The sequence below is a fragment of the Delphinus delphis genome, chromosome 21 (assembly GCF_949987515.2).
Source record: "Delphinus delphis chromosome 21, mDelDel1.2, whole genome shotgun sequence".
NCBI lineage: Eukaryota > Metazoa > Chordata > Mammalia > Artiodactyla > Delphinidae > Delphinus > Delphinus delphis.
This window is the reverse complement of record NC_082703.1, coordinates 3,437,001-3,455,677: the sequence shown is the minus strand read 5'-3', so window position 1 is coordinate 3,455,677 and position 18,677 is coordinate 3,437,001. Positions and strand designations below refer to the sequence as shown.

General features: G+C 58.9%; 2 protein-coding genes across 6 annotated transcripts in view; both read right to left on the bottom strand.

The window, feature by feature from the left end:
- Window positions 1-7,110: 7,110 nt before the first annotated feature.
- Window positions 7,111-11,279, bottom strand: NKX6-3 (NK6 homeobox 3). Its single transcript, XM_060001249.1, has 3 exons — window positions 10,898-11,279; window positions 8,856-9,025; window positions 7,111-7,332 (listed from the first exon to the last, which is right to left on the bottom strand). The coding sequence occupies exons 1-3, from the start codon at window positions 11,277-11,279 to the stop codon at window positions 7,111-7,113; spliced, it is 774 nt and encodes a 257-aa protein (XP_059857232.1).
- Window positions 11,280-13,838: 2,559 nt separating this feature from the next.
- The window catches only part of ANK1 (ankyrin 1), a 215,797-nt gene continuing 210,958 nt past the window's right edge, over window positions 13,839-18,677 (bottom strand). For all 5 annotated transcript variants that reach the window (XM_060001240.1, XM_069540294.1, XM_060001242.1 and 2 more), the window contains one exon: window positions 13,839-16,179. In XM_060001240.1, the coding sequence (XP_059857223.1) occupies window positions 16,153-16,179 (27 nt within the window). In that variant the 3' untranslated portion in view covers window positions 13,839-16,152. The remainder of the gene's footprint in view (window positions 16,180-18,677) is intronic.

The following is an 18,677-nucleotide window of genomic DNA, read 5'->3' as shown; positions in this document are numbered from 1 at the left end:
AAAGTAAAAAAAAAAATTTCCACATATCAAAACATTAAAAAAAAAAAAAAGAATGTGTCCTGCCCCAGGGGGTTCTGCTGGAGGTTAGCCCGCCCAGCCCGCGCCCCCCCGTCCTCTGAAGCTCTCTTCCCACCTGTGCAAACTGGGTCCTCGCCCCACCTGCCCCCAAAGTTGTCGTCAAAGGTCGGGTCAGCCTCTGGTTCATTGCTCTGAAGAGTGACAGAGTATTGGAGGGGCCAGGTCAGGGCATCTAAGGTGGGGCTTCTGGGAGAGAAGCATCAGGACCACCGAGGATGCTCTGAGCCCTTAGGGCAGAAGGCTCCTGGGCCTGCAAGTGACTGGTAACAAGACTGGATCTGAGCAGCTTCTGTTCTGTTACTCGTAGACTCGGCACAGCTCAAACATGGCAAGAAGGGGCCTGCAGCTCGACTCTTCTCAGCAGAGCAGCACAAGACAGATGATAGAGGAGGCTGCAGGGGGTGGCACAGCAGGGGGTGGGAGGCAGCTGCTACTCCAAATCCTGGACTCTTAGGGTCTCTGGAGGATTTCCTCAGCCTTGGGGGTGGGGCGGACAGACCACCCATCTCCTCCCAGGCAGCCTGAGCCGGCAGACATGCCGCCACCCACCGGCCGCAACATAAGTGTGGCTCCCCACCAGGGCTAGGCGCTGCTCTCATCAGGAATCTGATCACGGCTTGGAAGAATAAAAGCTGGGGATGGGAGGTTTAACCCAATCCCTTCCTGTCACGAAGGATGGTCCATTACCGGGGGCCAGAGCCGAGAGAGGAGAGCTGGGGAGTAAAGAGAGGAAGTGCGGGGACAGCTGTCAAGGAAGGAAGGCAGGGAAACCCGAACCCAGGGCAGCTCCCCTTTGGCCATCTGTCCCCATGTCCCTACAGGCTCCCTGGCAGGGCCAGCCTATAAGCAAACAACAGGGGTAAAAGAAACATTTTTTTACTCCAATAGTGTTCTTTGAGCTGTAAATTATAGAAACCCAGCTCAACCAGACTGAAGACAAAAGGGTGTGTCTTGTCTCCTGAAAAGGCTAGGCTTGGCTGAAACACTGTCACCAGTTCAGTCCCGCTCTCAGATCCTCTTTCCACCGGGCTGGCCCCTTCCCGGGCAGGCCAATGGCCAGGCCACTTGGCGCTCCAGGTAGAGAGGGAAGCGGGCACTCCCCAGAGCAACCTGGTCCTTCGCTCATTGGTCGGGACTGAGCCGCGGGCCCATCCCTGGACCAATCCATCACGTGACCAGGGAGGTGGCATTCACTGATTGGCTTAGAGTGGTGTCAATCATCCGTGCCCGGAGATGGGGGTGGGTCGGCCTGCCCACACAAGATCAATCAAAAAAATGGCAGGTAGGTTGTTCTCCAGGGTGGCCTTATCAGAGGCCGCAGGGGTCCACACCCGGCGAGCCCAAACCACAGAAGCGCGCTGTGCCCTTTTCCTCCTCGCAGAGGGGAAGCTGCCGTTTACTGGGCAGTGCACAGTACTCTACAGTTTTCCCGCAGCTGGGCTGCAGAGCCCTCTGCCCTGGCTGTTTTCACCGTGGCATGTGGTGTCCCGGCTAAAGCAGCGCTGGAACTGCAAGGCCAACGCTGCTTTCTCTTCCAGAACATAGAGGCAGCGGGTTAGCAAATTCCTTAGTTAGGGCAGGGTCTCTCCCAAGAGCCCTTGGAGGTTTGAGTGTATCAGACCTTTCCATAGTATCACAGGCACAGGACTGATGCCAGTGGCAGCAGGAAACCAGAAGCGTCCTGCCATCTCTCTGTCCTTCCTGAGGAAGAAGACCTAGATCCTTTGCACCTTTTCTTGCACCCCTGCTGCCTTCCCTGACTATGTGGGTCTTTGTCTCCTGGGCAGGAAGGAAAAGTTGTAGAATTCAGCGTGGGTCACAGAACAACTCAGGGAGAGCCAACGTGAATTGAAGTCAAGTTGGGCTTCTAAGATCACCATTTGCCAAATCTGTCCACTGCCAAGTCCTGGGGCACTTGTTAACCAGGCATATTCCAGGGCCACACCCGCCCAGAATATCCCGGAAAGGCCCTGGGTAGCTGTATGTCTGACAAGGCCTAGCGTCAGGCGAGCTTAGGAGACTGCCTAAATGAATATTTTCTCCGGCTGTGGCGTGTCTGCTCCACCCAGGGATACTGGCCATCAGTTATAAAGCATCAGAAACCATACCGAGAAGAACGGTGTTCACTGTAACCGTGCACTGCAGTGCCCTTGGTCAGGGAGCCTTTGATGAGGGGCCCTCATCTAGTCCGCTTGTGTGCGCTGCAGTGCCCTTGATCAGGGAGCCTTGGATGAGGAGCCCTCATCTAGTCCGCTTGTGTCCTCTGTAACTTGCAGGTCCTCATACACCTGGCAGCTGACACAGCCCTGGCCTTAGAATGGAAAGACAAGGAGTTTTGACCTTGGGTACGTAGATTCATAGCATTTGAAACCACGTAAAACACAGCTGGAACCTGACTGTGAGCAAAAGGAGAGATCATTCTGGGGACAAGAAAGCAGCTGCTACAAGGCACACGCAGCCCTCCCAGGCAAGGCCAGGGCCACCTCAGGTGCGGGACGAGGCTCAGAGAGGCCCAGAGCCGAGACGCAGGGCGGCAACTCTTAGCAGTGGCTGACAAAGGAGAAAGGGGGATTGCAGAAGCACAGGTCCCCGTGGGCATTTGGTGATGGGATAGAAAGCCCAGCTTAGGTCAGTGCATCTCTATGTATCTAACAGTTTTTTGTTGAGCACCTAATTTGGGCCAGGCTCTGTGCTCTGAGAAAAGGAGGGTCGTCCATACACACTCACACGGTCATGCCCGCCGTCCATCTTCTCGCGCCTACAGACCACCTGGGGATCTGGCTGCAAACGCAGATTCGGATTCGGGAGGGTTGAGATGGGACCTGAGAGTCTGCATTTCTAACAAGTGCCCAGGGGAGGCTGCTGCTGCTCGTCCATGGACCATGTCTTAGGGTATCGAGGCTTCAGAGCAGGACGTATAGACCCACATGCCTTCAGGGATCAGGCAGGGGATGGACCCTGTGGGGACCAGGCCGGGGATGTGCCAGGAAATCGTGAGGGTCACTCACGGCACCAGGCTTGCTCGGCCTACAGACCAGCTAAAGTTTCTGTAAATGCACTGTTCTGCCCCCCAAACAAACACGTCTGCAAACTGAATCCAGCCCTCAGCATCTGACTTGACTCCGTGCCCCAGAGTCCAGAACCTCAGGCTTTTGGCAGGTAAATGAATCTGGTCACACGCGAGGCCTTCCATAACCTCCCGATAGCAGCTGACCTGCTGGGGCTTGAGTACTTATAGGAATGGGTAGCTGTGACTTTGAACCTGCCTGTCCCACTGTGAAGAAGACCCGCTTAGGACTGGCTCTGCCGCTTCCTGGCAGAAGGAAGGAGAGGGTGTGAGCACGCCGCTATGGGAATGCCCGCCCCCTTTTACACCTTGCAGGTGATTTCAGTGCATCTTCTGCTGGGTCTTGCTGATAACCATATCAGCTTCACTTTACAGATGAGGAGACTGGATTTCAAGAGGTTACCCAACTTGGTCACGGTGACCCAGCGACTACTTGGTGACATGGGGACCCAGACTCGGGCCTGTCGGCCTCCACAGCCCTCTTGAAATAACATAGCAGATACTGTTGGGTGTCTGTGTATGCCATGCATGCTCGTGAGTTCTGATCTTACAGAGACCGTGTGAGGTATGTATAATTACTCCCATCTTACAGATGCGTAAACTGAGGCTCAGAGGTTAAGTCACTCGCCCAGTGACACAGAGAGTGGTGGCGCCAGTGTTCGAGCCCAGCTCTAACTGAACCCAGTCCCCTCTGCCATGCTCAGGCAAAGACTCGGGCTGGCTGGTATCTGGGCTCAAATCCTGGGGGTGGCTGAGAAGGAGGAGGGATTGCCAGCAGTGAGATTTCAGTCCCCATTCTTTTCTTTGATTGTTGCCATTGGGATATGGCCATTCGGAACCTGCTAAGACAGTGTCATCCCTAGCTTCAGCCCCGCCCTGCTCGGGACACGTCAGGTCTTTCCTACACTGGAAGCCGCAAGCGGGAGGGCTGTGGACGGGGCAGAATCTTGCCTGCCTTGGGAGCCTCCTGGGCTGCTGGCAGGGCAGGACTCGGTCGCTCTCAGGAGCCTAGGGCTGAGCGTCTTTCTCTTTATTCATCCCACAGGAGAAAAGTTTCTCCTGTGGTCAGAGGGAAGTTGCCAGACGCATGAATATTCTTAAAGTTGTGTAGTTTTCTTTAACTCAGCGTATACAAGAAGGCCCTTTGTGACCAGGAATGGAGAAGGAGAAGGGGGGCGCTATGACTTATGATTTCTTTATGATGGATGAAGTGAAATAGTCCTGAGTTCCTCCCAGCTACACACACACACACACACACACACACACACACACACACACACACACACACGAGTGTGCACGCATCCACAGAGGGCAAAATTTATCCAAATTACCCTCGGGCATCTGGGCCATTCACCTGTGGCTCTTCTCCTCCTTCAAACTGGGAATCTGGTCCCTAGATGAGGCCTGAGCAGTGCCTCTTCCTCGCTTGACCCCATACTTGGGAGCAGGGGTGAGGTAGGGGGACTCCAGGAAGGCTGGAGGCCTTGACTCAGAGGTTCCAGTGGCAGGTGTCCCAGAACTTGGACATTGGAGGAAGTTTTGTTTAGCTCAGCACATGTTTCCTCGGCAGAAAAAATTTTCCCTTCACTTGATATAATACTGACCCCAGACAATGTGAATCAGACATGCAAGAATTATAGCTATAATAGAGTGTTAGGATTGTAATACACTTATGAAGAAGGCAAACGAGCCCAGTTTTCTTGTCCCTGGCTTCTCCCCACGCCTGCCTCATGACTTTGCACCTGCATTATGTTGAAAGCCTCCTCTGGCCAGCAGGCCCCAGACTCTCCTCAAAGTGCTCAGGAAATCCTGGGCCCCGTCTGGCTCACAGAGTTTTTCGTCTCTGTGGCTGTACCCGGAGGGTCCTTGGGTCCTCCCAGGTGGCCATCCGGCCTGCTGCAGCTCAGGACCCCCGTGTCAGCTTGTGGCCAGGAGCACACAGGGCAGGTGCGTCCTTATTTCCTTCCCACCTTACGTGGAGAGGGACCGAGTGTGGGCCTCATTGTGGAATGAGGATCACAGCTCAGAAGCATCCTATATCTTCTTGCTATGGCCCTCCATCCTCCGGGTCCAGCAGGGTTATGATGAAGCCTTGGTGCTGCTGTTTCCAAGAGGCCCCGAGCTGCGGTCTCCCTCCCACCCTCCTTCCCGCTCCAGGCCGACTGCACCGGCCCATTCTCCCACCTTTGGGGCCCAAGGGACCACAGAAGGACTTGCTGGGACAGCAAAGGGGGCAGGCTTCTCACAGCTCGGAGGCCTCCTGGAGCTGGCATAGACGGTTACAGCTGGAAGGTCCTGAAAGCACATCCCATCCCAGCCTCTGGTTTTACAGGAGAGGCCTGTAAACGGCGCCGCCCCTCGCGGTAGACGTGAGGGCCTGGGCGTCAGCTCAGGGGGCCTCATCCCACTTCTGGAACTTGGTGTAGGTACCTTCTGGGCCTGTGTTTTCTCATCCATGCAAGAGGGACAAGCCCTCCTCCCGGGTTTCCGGTGGGGTCACGTGACATCGTCGGGCCTTCCACGTGGGAAGAGTTAGTAGGTGTTCAGTCGTTGTCATTGCTGCTATTCTCTGCCCCGGGATCTTTTCCTTACGGTACCGAATTCCCCACAGATAATTTCCCCCATGAGGCCATGAGCTCCTACAGGTCAAGGACCCTGCTGAACGCCTCTCGGGCTTCTGTACTATGGCGCTGCCTGGCGCATACCACCGAGACTTACCCACGCCTGCAGGTCTCCTGATTCCCAGAGCCCTGTCCCCTGGGGGCAGAGACGCTGCCCTCTGGAGGGGCCCCCCGGCAGCTGGCTCGCCTGGGACCCCACAGACAGTCTTTCGGAAACACATGAGCCATGGGGAGGTTTCTGGGACTTTTATTTTTACCCTTTATTTGTTAAAAGCCAGTGAAGATGGGCGACTGCTTGGTGCCTTTTGTGCTGCATTCCTCTAGGGCCTCACCCACCCCGCCTGCCGCAGCCCCCGTCCTTCCCACCTGCTGGGCAGCGCCCTCCGCAGCACCAGCTCCAAGGCCAGGCTGCTGGGTCCTCCTGGGAAGGGAGGGTTGTGGGTTCCATGCGAGCGCCTCCCGCCAGGTCCTCTCCTCTCCTGCGGGGGTGCCCCATCGGAGGAACAGGGGGTTCTGAGGTCCCTCCCTGCCCCGAGTCCCTCCCCGGCGGGATGCTCCCTTCTCTCTGGGGGTCCTGTCTGTGCACTGGCAGGCACCGAGGGGAGCCCAGGTGGGAGGCTTTGGGGTGCAGCATGGGTGCCGGCGTTTCCCACCTTCTCTCTGCCTCTTACCCCAGTGGGCGCTTCTAATCTCTTCCCGTCCTGGGTTGGGGGATCCCCTCTGAGGGCAGAGTGGAGAAGGGATCACAGGAGGACAGCTCCTCCCAAGGGCACGATCCTTGAGTTGGGTGTCAGGGGTATTCCTTCTTTGCTGGGACCCATTTCCCCTCCCTGGGGTGGGTTTCCTCCCGCCTGGATTAGGTTTTGGGCTCTGGCCCCTCAAGTGGGATCCTTCCTGTGCCAGGGTCCGAGGAGGGTCCCTGGACATGCCAGCTCTTCTTCTGCAGTCAGCCCACAGGGAGACCCTTGCCGGAGCCAACGGTTTCCCTGGGGGAAGGCTCCCCCGCCCCCACAACTGCCACGGTGGCGTGTCTGGGACCCCACAGCCAGTGTCCTGGCCGCAGAGTCTGATCGCTTTTCATCTACCTGTGTACTTAGAATCTGCAGAGCTGGCAGGGCCAGGCCTGGGCCCACAGAGGTGCAGGACGGCGGAAGGTGTGCCCGGTCTCAGGACAAGTTCACGTCTCCCTCTTTGCCCCCTCCTCCCTTAGGAGACTGGCCCCCTCCCCCCCCCTCCTTCCCCTCCGTCTCCTGCTTCTCCCCCTCCATCCTCCCCCCTCCCCACTCCTCCCCCGCAGCCCCCGTTAGCCTTTTGGGAACCGCGGGGACGCGGAGGCCGGCGGGGTCAGCTGTGCGCGCCCAGGCTGAGCACCGAGAAGGCGGCGCGGTGCTTGCGGAGCAGCAGCCGGATCTTCTCGTCGTCTGAGTCGGGGTCCAGCGGCTTGTTGTACTCGTCGTCATCATTCTCCGAGGCCGCGCGGTCCCCTCCCAAGGCCCGGGGCGTGGAGGACGAGGGTTCCAGGGCACTCTTCTTCCGCCACTTGGTCCTCCGGTTCTGGAACCACACCTGGGAGGAGAAGGGCCCTGAGGACACGCTGGCATGCAGCGTGCACAGGGCCCCTTTGGGGAGGGCGGCTCCACTCGGTGGCAAGTATCCCCCTAGCCTCATCTTTTTGTGTGTGTGTGCGGTACGCGGGCCTCTCACTGTTGTGGCCTCTCCCGTTGCGGAGCACAGGCTCCGGACGCGCAGGCTCAGTGGCCATGGCTCACGGGCCCAGCCGCTCTGCGGCATGCGGGATCCTCCCGGACCGGGGCACGAACCCGTGTCGCCTGCATCGGCAGGTGGACTCTCAACCACTGCGCCACCAGGGAAGCCCCCCCCCCCCCCCCCGCCAGCCTCATCTTGATCGTAAAATAAATGGTTCAGCAATGGACTAGGCTGTCATAGTCACACTACTTTTTTTTTCTGAGGGGGGCAATAAAATAAAAATAAATGTGAGTGCAGCAGCCCTTTCGTCTTAGCTCCAAGCCTCCCTGCGGTGAATCTGCCTCTCCTTTGCCATCTGAGTACTTGGGTGGAAGGGGCTGACGTGCTTTTAACCTCACAGACCTTCACTGAGCTTCATGAATCATTGCCCCCCAAATATAAAAATAACACGTGCTCATTACTGGAGACAGAAGCGTGCAGAAAGGACCCAAAGAAGTGGAGTGGTACGGAAAGGCCTTCCTCTTAGACTCGGCGCTTCCTCTCCTTGGGAGTTAACGTTGGCTGGAGGGAGCTGCCTGGGGGTTGGCCGGCTGGAGATGCAGCGCCCTGAGGGAGCCCAGGCCAGGGTCCCCGGCTGCCCCTGTGCTTCCTTCTCCCCTCAAGCCCGTCGCCTTGTCACAGTGCCGGGCAGTTACAGCATAGCCCAGAGCTTGCTTCTTTGGTGCCCCCCGCCAGAGCCCCTCAGGGAACAGTGAGCCTCAGGGTTGCCAGGGGTCCCCCCGGGAGCCTGAGGGGACAGAAGCTGCCTTACCCACCAAGCTCAGGCCCGAGGTGTGCAGTGTGAGAGGCAGCCTTGCCCCGAGCTGAGCAAAGAGGCTCAGACTTCATGGGCAGGCGTGGGGGGCAGTTATCTTCACTTTCGAGTTTGGTGAACCAAGGTGGGCTCGTTTGCCTGGCTAACGGAACAAGCCTGAAGCCAGCTCTGATCCGGCCCGGAGGCTGCCATCAGCTCTTGAAACTTCTAGCCTCGACGTGCAGAGGAGGGGAAGGCATGAGGTTAGAGCCCTCTAATCCAGGGTACTCACCAGCCGGTGACCTGGGGCAAAAGGCTCAGCTGAGATTGTTTCTTCACCTGTAAGATGGGTAATAAGGCCCACCTGCCAGGTTGCTGTGAGGTTTAACTGGGCTGCTACACATAAGGCTCTCAGAACAGGGCTCAGGAGATGACAGCCATTTGGCGTTAGGGTCATTATTACCGTCTTCAGGGCTAGGTGGGCAGGCGGTGCCCAAACACCAGGACGGCCTCCCACTGAGCTGCGGTTGCCAAGAGAGTGGGGCTCCTCGCTGCCAGGCAGACACCTTCTTGTCCCTCACACGCTCACCTTGACCTGCGACTCGGTCATCCCCAGCGAGTATGCCAGCCGCGCCCTCTCGGGACCCGCCAAGTACTTGGTCTGCTCGAAGGTCTTCTCCAGGGCAAAGATCTGGTGCCCCGTGAAGGTGGGCCGGGTGTGCTTCTTCTTGTGAATGCTGTCGCTCAGGGGGTCCGGGGCTGGTGGGAGGAAGGAAGTGTGCGGTTCGCGGGGTTGGGGGTGCCAGCCCTGTCCTGCCTCTCCCACAGGGTGAGCGCCCGTACGGAGAAGCCGCTGAGGTTGCAGGGGCGCGGTGGCACCTCTCACCCAAGCAGCACACCTCCGCCATGTCTGGGTGGGCGGGGACCCCGAGGGCGCCTGCCCCAGGTTTCAGCTGATTAGGGCCAGAGGATGCTTGGAACTGGGTCTCCTTGTGCAATGCCCTCACTACGCAGTGATGCAGCCCAGCCCGAGGGGCGGTAGGAGTTTCCTCTGGGTCTCAGGGATGTTCTTTCAGGTCAGTGACGCAGCCACAGCCCGAGGGGCGGTATGAGTTTCCTCTGGGTCTCAGAGATGTTCCTTCAGGTCACCGAGAAACGGACTTAGCACCTTCCACACACCGTCAGGGCCCCAGGGGCCTGGGAGTTCCCCACTTCCTTGCTCTTGAGATCCCCTTTTCCAGGTTTTTGGGAAGCTAGAACCCTAAGTTCCAAGTTACTGCTCTCCCCTGCCACCAGGCCTGGGAGTCATGTGGCTTCAACCCCATGGAGAGTCCGGACACGGAGCCTCAAGAACTGACCCCTGCCCGGCCAGGGCAGCCTCTCGGGAGCTCGGCGTGGGGGGCGGGGGGGCGGATAGGACCAGGGGAAGCAGAATGCCCACGTGCAGGGCCTTGTGCAGTGCAGCCGACCCTCACACCCCTTGTCCTCACTTCACAGGTGAGGAAGCCGAGGCACAGAAAGGAGACGAGGCCTCCTGAGGGGCTGCCACCCTCAGTCCCCCCGCCTGTGTTAATCCAGCCACTGACTCAGATACTTCCCTGTGTGTATACGTGCATGCGGGGTTGAAGAGCAGGGGTGTGGAAACGGGGTGTGTGTGGGTAGGGGGACATGGAAGTGAGAGACAGGGACAGCTCAAGGCCTAAAGCACCCACAAACCAGGTTATAGAATAGCTTCCAAGAGATGAGGTCTCGGCCCCCTGTGGGACTCGCCGTGTTTCAGGCTGACGAGGGGTGTGAGGGTCCCGAGCAGCATAGTGGGCGGAAGGCAGGTTGCTTTGGGCTTTCCTGGGCCGCCCCAAGCCCCTGTGCCAGTGGAGGAGCCCCAAGGTGGGACGGAAGTGGAGGCCCCCTCTGCCCCTGCCTGATCCGGGCCCAGGGGTGGCTCCTGCAGCCACTGTCACTCCCCCTGCCTCCCGGGTGACGCTCCCCTGCCTGTGCACGACCTGCCACCTCCTCCAGGTCTGACTGGCATCCTGGGGGCCCCGGACCAACTCTCTGAAAACCATGGTTTGGGGATGGGTGGGTGAGGCCCCCCGACAGCGAGGGCCCAGTGGGGCTGGACTCAGCAGCTGTTTGCGGAGGCTGGGTGGTACGGGTGCTGTTGTTGACATAAACCCCGAGGAGCGAAGCAGGCCCCCTTGATGGCAGCGGGACCGAGATGGGCTCAGGGTACATTCTGTGTCCCTGAGTGCTGCCGGCGCACGCGGGGGGCTCTGGGCAGGTGATGCAGTGGCAGATTCTCGCTGGGGACGGCATTTGCCTGCTTGGACGAAGTGGTGACACGGGCTCTGGGCGGGAGACGGAAGGTGAGCAGGACCGTACACAGGGTGGGGGTGAGCCGTGTGGTCTCCTGGGACCCCGGCTTCCCCAGGAGGGCAGCTGGTGAGGAGTGAGGGCGGGGGTCAAGATGCCCATCCGAGAGAAGCCGGGGTGGGAGGGGGAGGGGAGAAGCCTGTGCTGCACCAGGTGGAGGGCCGGACCCTGGGGTCTGCCCCAGGCTGTCGGATGGAGGCCGAGGACCCCTGTGAGCATCCGTTCCCGTCCCCCGTCACCCCCCCTCCCCGTACTCACTGTTGCCGCACGGCCGCCCACCTCGCCAGTCCTGGCTCGTGTCCGCCCAGCAGTTCCGGGTCCGGGTGGGGTACTCGTTCCCCGCCTTGGAGAAATTCCCCACCTGGGGACCGTAGTAGACCCCCTGGGAGCCGAGCCCACCGAAGCCGGCCACGTGGGGGTAGCCGGAGAGGAGGCTGCTGTTCGGCGCGGCCACGGGCCTGCTGAGGATGTCCGTGATGCCGTGCGGGGTCCCGGCGGGCAGCTGGGGGCCCAGCCCCTGGGGGCTGAGCTTGTAGAAGGAGTTCTGCACAGAGTACTGGCACACAGGGGCCTTCACCTCCGAGAACTGAGCCAGCGGCGCGTTGTTCAGCAGGAACGGGCCCTGCAGGTTGGACTCCATGGCCCCGCCAAAGGGCCAAGGGGAGGTGGGAAGCCCAAATGCAGACCCCTAGAGCCCCCGAGCTCCGGCCCAGAATCCCATGGCAGCTCCGGAGGGTCAAAGCTGCCCGAGCCCCAGGCCGCCCTCCCACCCAGGCATCCAGCCCAGCCCTTGCCCGGGGCCGCGCGGGAAGTCAGGTGCTCCCAGGGCAGGTGCGAGCCCTCTGTCCCTGCCCGGCCTGGGGAGAGGCGGCTCCCCCCGCCTCAGCTCAGGCCCCTTCTCTGCCTCAGAGTCTAGGGATCCTCCATGAGAAGTTTCAAGTTCAGAGAAGCAACATTTCCCTGATAAAGATGGGGCCCATTAGAATACAGACCCGAGACTGGCTGAGCTGCTCCAGCCGCGTCGCCATTGGTGGAAACCCTCACCGGCCTCACATTGGCTTTTCCTAGACAAATTGCACTTTGAAAGATTGACTGTAAAATCAGCCAGCGTGTGTGTGTGTGTGTGTGTGTGTGTGTGTGCGCGCACGCGCGCGCGCCAGAGAGAGAGAGAGAGAGAGAGAGAGAGAGAAAGAGAGAGATGGGGGGGTGTGGGGAGAGAGAGGGGGAGAAAGAAAAGAGAGAGTGCTCTGGAACCTATGTTCATTCTCAGAGGGTCCACCAGCTCCTGGTCCCCCAATTGAGCATCTAGGAAAAAGCGCTCCGGGGGGCCCCCCCTGCGGGCTCAGGGGATGCTGTTCTGAGGTGTCCAGGCCCCTTTCTGTGCACATGCCCAAGCCTCTGGGGGAGTGTGCAGTCTGGACACGATGCTTCGCTTCCCTCCTCCGTGCTGGGCCGGGTAAGTGGGGAGGCTGGACTTTGGGGCCTGAGAGCCTGGGGGTGGGAACCTGCCCGGCAGCCTGGGGCAGGGGGTGGGAGCTGGGCATCTCTGGGAGTGCTGGCTGCGGGTGCTTCCTGGCTCTGCCTCTGCCTCTGGGCAGCCTTCCCTGATCCCTCTGTCCTCCCTTTCTCCTCCTCTGAGGACTCATTTGTGCCTCTGTCATGTTCTGCCTGGCTGGGCACCTGGGATGGAAACCTCTGATGGCTGAGAGGGCCGCTGATTCAGTGGCGGCGCCTGTGCCGGGCTCTAGGTTGGTGTTCAGTAAATATTTGACGGATGAGACTAGGTTGAATCGCTGAGCACCCATATGACTTTCTTTTCCTAATGAATTTTTACAACATACAAGGCTCTACTGGGGTCTCTCTCCTGTTTTACCAACAGGGAAAATGCAGTAACTAACTTGGGTCATTTCTGCATGGAGCAGCATGCTTTCCTGCAGTTTTTTTAAAAATGGCAATCAGCATGTCGCTGGTCCGGACACGCAAAATGACAGGAGAAACAGCGGCTGCCTGACAGATGGACTTCTGTCCCTCCTCTGCCTGGCGGTCCCAAAGCCGCTTCTGACCAGCCCACGGTCACCCTCTGGCAGGTGGAGACAAGCCTGCTCCCGGGTTTCCTGCAGGAGGCCAACGGCGCAGGCTGAGGGGAGGCTCCCCTCTCACAGAGAGCCGGCTCTCCCCATGCTGCTGTTATCTGCTCGGGCTGGAATTGGCCATGACCCTGTAGCGTAGATGACGTAGGTTAACACAAGAAAGACCCCAACAAGGCTGTGGACCTTGTTTTTCTGGAAGTTTGGATTAAAAACGAGAAAATTTCTTATCGGTCTGAATTGGCTGCACTCCGAAACTGCCCATCACAACCATTTGGGAAACAGCTCCAGTTCCCAGTGTTGCTGCAGGAATCACCTAGGCATTTGTGATCTTGAACCTGTGCTTTACAAAACCCTCTGGGCGAGGCCAGTGCACAGCCATGGCTGGTCCCTTGGCCTGGATGTCTTTTCTGATGCTGAGAGAGAAGCTTCACAATCAGAGTGAGGGCGGGGAGTGCTCCTAGGACACTGTGACTGTGCTTGGCCACCCCCCGACCCCCCACCAATGATGGGAACTCGTGAGGAGGAAAACCTGCAGTAAATAATTTTATTCTTATTTATCGCCAAGCTTAACAAAGGCATTTGTGTTCAGGACTCCCAGGATGACAAACTGAAGAGACTTTTGCAATCGCTTAATCCCTTCCCCCATTTGACAGATGAGGAAACTGAGGCCAGCTTGGTGACCAGCCTTGCATGAAGTGTTAGGAGCTAGTTGGGAACAGGGCGATTTTCTTGGAAGTTCTTGAACTCTGAATGGCATTGCCTGCAGTGGCCAGATGCCTTCACAGGGAGCACTGTGGGGGAGGTTCCCCCTTAGTGTATGCCCACTGTGGGCTCAGCCACGTACCCTGGTGCTTGTGGTGTGCCCCCCTCCCAACATCTTGGACTTGCCCCATCACATGGTCCTCAGGTGGGACAGAAATCTGCTCTACCATCTGCGGGCTGGGGAGTGCCTCTCCTAGAGTGGGTGGTCCTGATTAAGGGGCTGTCCAGGTTTCCAGAGAAGGTGGGCGCCTCCCTGCAGACTGATCACCCCCAGACTCCCCCAGCGCCCCCTCTCCACACTCCCCAAAGATGCGCCGGGAAGGAGAGATGGAGGCCTGTGCCATGAGTCAAGTTCTTTATTAATTTTGACATTTGTTCAGCTGGTGTAGGGAGAATGGTCTATACATCAGAGTGGAGTGGGGTGTGCGGTGGGAAGTCCCTCCCAAGAACAGAGCGTGTGGGAGTCAAGAAAAGAATCATTTTCATAACAATTTAAAAAATCAAGGTGATTCCAAAACTTCTAAACAGCGTCTAAGGTGCAGACTGCAGCATTCTCTAGGCATTATGTGGCGACCCCAAACCTCTCCCCTACAGCTCCTACTAGCAGCGAACGCAGCATGCCGCCGAGGCCCGGGGGCCGGCGGGCCAAGCAGCCAAGCCAGACAGAGCGACGAGCCAAAGCGCAACCGGGGCCGGGGCCGCGGCTCTACAGGAGCTACTGGGTCGGCGGCGGCAGATCGCGGCGGGAGGCGGCCCTGCGCCTGTCTTCCTCGGCCTTCACTGAGTCCGGCCCGCCGCGGCGGGGCGGAGGGACCGGCCGGCGGGGATGCTCTGCGCGCGGCCCCCGCGGGGGTTGGGTCTGGAGCTCGCGGACCGACGCGCGCGCTCAAGCTCCCACTCCCCGCCCGCCCCTCGGGGAGCCCGGCCAGCCCCGCCCGGACCCACCAGAACACTTGTGCGCCGGGGCCAGCCGGGGCCTCGGGGGTTGGGGGGCTCTGACATCGAGGGAGCTTCTGTGCTACTTGGAAGTTTCGGCTGTGTTCTGAGGACATCTCGGCAGAGAGGCAGGGAGGAAGGTGACCGGACATCCACACACAGTGGCCCTCGGGCGGACGAGAAGAGCCTGCAGTCTCCCTCCTGGCCCGGAGGGTGCCGCGCGGGGCAGGCGCGTTGTGCTGATTTGGGCCTCCCTCTGCCGGGGGCTCTGGTGTAACTTAAGGCTCTTCCCCGATGGCACCGAGGCGAGGAACAGCCAGCCGCCGTCTCCGTCCTGCCCTGACGGGGCCCTGGCCCAGGAAGGTCTCCTTCCAGGCTGGGGCCTCCTGGTGGTCAGCCGTTTCTCCCCCTGCGCTGCCTCTCCAGGGGGTTCAGGGTGGGGTGTTGGTCAGATGGGGGCACTGAGGCTGCCCAGCCCAGGCCCCGCATCCCGCGGCTGCCTGGACTTACAGCACCAAGTTCGCTCTGGGAGACCTCGGGGCGGCGGCTGACCTGAGAACGGGCAGGTGCATTCCCTAGGCCTACTCCCTTCCTTCCTCTTTCACTGAGAGACAGGCTGTACTCCTCCCACAGCCTGGAGAAGTCCTCAGGAGCTGAGCTGTTAGTGCTTTGTACATACTGCTAAAGTGTTTCTATTGGTTTGCATAGTATTTATTGTTTTTCATATACACAAGGCTGCTTACTGTACAGTTGACACTTTGAACACGGACTAGGATATAAGTGCTTGAAGATATAGAAAACCTCTTCTCTATTGAACATGCTGGTGCAATCCTGGGACAGCCACCGGCCTTCCCCCAGCTGGGAGTGAAGACCCTTCCGGATGGGCACTGGCTCCCTCGGAGCCCTACAGCTAAGCCTGGGGGTCCTCGCCTCAGAGTCTTAAGTCCCTAACACGAGGAACCCCGAATGCACTCTGAAGGTAATGATTTTCCATTGGAAGATGATTAATACTGAAACTGGCAGAGAGAGAGAGAGCGACAACATAAAAAATTTCCAGTTTATCCACAGGAGAGTCTATACAACTTCGGATGTCACAGTAAAATCTGTGTGTATACTGAGCAGAGGGGAGAGGGGTGTGTGTGTGTGTGGTGTGTGTGTGTGTATGCGTGTGTGTGTCCTGATGCCATGTAGAGAGTTCTGGAAGGTTCGGTCCACAGGGCAGCGGCAGGGCTGGTCACACGTGGAGCGTGGAGGTGTGGGGAAGGCTGGTGGATGAGGGTAAGGGATTAAGGTGTGGAACTGATTTCATGTCTAGTTTTCTTTTTTTTCTTCCTTTCCAGGAAGCTCACATGGATTTCTTACAGATGAGGTTGAAAAAAAAGTACCCTGTAACAAGTCGAAATTGAAATGATTTAAAAAAATATCTCATCCCAGCCACAAAAGAGCCCTTGTTTGCTGCTGCGTTCCGTGCTCTCCTGCGCTTGTTTTACGTCCCCCTCTCTCTCTCCCCCCTCTTGCTGCTTCCGTCCAGACTCCTGAAAGAGATCCACCGTCGCCAGAGGCAGGATAGAGGACTGTAGGTCATGCGTCTACAGTCGGTCGTTCATGCGAACAGGTGACTAAAGGACGTCCCTTACAGAGGTCATGCCGTAAGCCTCCAGGGACGTGTGCGCGGCTTCCGGGGCCTCGGTCCAGCTCTCGGGTGCGTGGCAGAGTGTGTGGAGTTCAAGGGTTGGGTGTCGAGGTGTGATCCTGAGGGACACAGAGAGGAGTCACTTAGAATCTAGAGGCGCAACTCCCAGCCAAAACCCACTATGCAGAGTTTTGTGCTGGCGGCTCAGGCAGGGGTGAGTCAGGAAAAGCAGCCTCCCCAAGCCAGGCAGGAGCTGAAAGGCACTGAGCTTGGCCCGGACCTTCCTGAAACACCAGCCATCCTTATCGCACTGCCCGACGCAGAGGCTGCCACTAGCTCCGTGCCCATCGATGAGCTCCCTGGGAGACCCTCCTGTGGGGTACTCTGTGCCCGCGCGGTCACCTGGGGAGATGTCCCCGTGTACCCAGCACCTAGGAGAGGGGCCGTGTGCTCGAGCCCAGCAAGGCCCAGGCTAGGCGGTGGCAGCACCCTGGCTTGCTCGGTTTGGTTCAGCCAACATGCATTGATGTCTCCTGTGTGCCAGCCTGGGGACCCGGGGATGGAGCAGACACGGCCTCGGGAGCTCACGGCCTCAAGGGACCTTAGCGCCTCTTCGGCTCTGGTCCACAACCCTTACTGTCGGGGCCTCGGGCTCCTCTCCCCGTGCCCTTTGGACGGACAACCTCTATTGGGGCAAAGAGACCTTTGAAAACCAGATGGCTTCTCCCCAGGGGACTATGTATGTTAGGCCGGAAGACAGCAGCTTTGCCAGAGTGAAGTTCAACGCTGCAGCCTGGGAATCACAGAGACACGGGGCTCCTGCCACCCCGTGGGGCCTGCTCTTCCAGCCTGGGGGAGATGGGGGGACAACCCCACCTCCAAGCCCAGCCACGCAGGGTTCTGTCTGCAGGGACTTGACGTTAAGAGGAGCTGACAATCTCCTGGGTGGGGTGGGAAGTCACTTGAGGCACAGCTGTGTCCCCGGACAGGGAGCTCGTCGTGGGTGCTACCAGTGCCAGGGCTGGAGGTGATCAAGGGGAGCTCAACCCTGAGTGGCTCCCCAGGCATGGAGGGTGGGGCTGAGCTCCTCCCCAGAGCAAAAGGCCAGGCCTCCTACTGCCGTGGCTTGAGCGAGCGGTTGCCCGGGAGGGGACTGTCCCATCACCGCCAGCCAAGCCCCTCCTCCAAGTCCAAAGCCTGCACGCCCGCCTTTGTCCTCGGCTCCCCCGTCAAGGACACCATCCAGTCTCCACTCGGCTGAGGTTCTGCCCACCACCCTTCAGACCTCTCCTCCACAAGGCCTTCCTGAAGCCTTCAGCCTCCCCTTCTCTGTCCTCTCCTGCTGCTGCCTTGCGTGCAGAGTAACCTCAGAGTGCAGTGAAGAGTATGAACTCTGAAGCCGGTCTGCCGGCGTTCATATCCTGTCTCTGCCAAGTTCCTGCTGTGCGGCCTCAGTCAAGTTACTTACACTCTCTGGGCCTCAGTTTCCTCTGCCGTAAGACGAGGGCAGGAGCAGGACGTACCTCGTTTGATTGTCGTGATGCTGGAGAGCTAACGACCTAGGAAGCGCTCAGGATACTGAGCGGTACTGGATGCCGCCGTGCTTGGGCTCCAGAAATGCCCTGTCCTGTCTGTCCTCTCTCTTGTCTGCTTACTTCCCTGGCTAGAGTATAAACACTCTGAGGGCAAGAGCAAAGCCCTTACCCTTCCTACCAGTCCCACAGCGCCTGCCCCAGCGCTCAGCACGCCACATAGGAGATGTTATGAAAGCCTGAGCCTGGGGAAGACAGGCTACCATCTCCCTCCCACTCTTCTGCCCGGACACAGAGCAGAGGAGAAAGTTCAAGGCTGAGAGGTCATTCTAGCGTAACCGTTCTTCCCATCTCTGGGTGAGCTGAGGCTCCAGGAGGAGCAGGGATGGGCCCGGCGGGAGCCCCCCGGCAGCAGCAGGGGTGGGAATACAGTGCGTCTCTATTAGTCTCTAATAGAGCCGCAATCTGCAGCTGCGTCCAGTACTCTGCCACCGCCCTGGGTGCCCCCGGACCCGGTCTCACCCTATAAACGCTTAGAAAATAGCCTCCTGCCACTTCGAGTGGCTGTGCCGGTCGGGCTTTTTTCCTCGTGTCATCTCTCTGTGCTGTGCCACCTGCCCCTCCCCCGCCAGCGCCTGCGGCTCTCGCCTCTCTCCTCTCTCCTGCAGCCCCAGACTCTGATACACCTGCTGGGGCTGGCGAGTGAGGGTGGACTGTCGCTTAAAAGAGCAAAGTAAAACACGACCCCTGGCCTCCTTGCCCCCTCCTGTTGAGATTACTAATAGGCGAATTTTCAAATTTACTAAAACACTCTAGTCAGTCAGAGCCAACACAGGTCTTGCAACCACAGTGCCTAAATGGAAAGTGTCTCTTAAAAAGGGAAACAAAACAACAACAGCCGTCGCATGGGTGGTACCACCAGCGCCCGGCCAGGTGCCTCTAACCCGAGGACACAGGCTGCCTGCTCTCCGCTGTCCTCTGGCAGCGCCGACACCCTGGTTCTTGGACCCACGTACTTGGGCACAGCTGCTACTGTCTGCTGCACCCCATCAGGCTTGACTCCACAGCTATTTTCTAACTGCTTA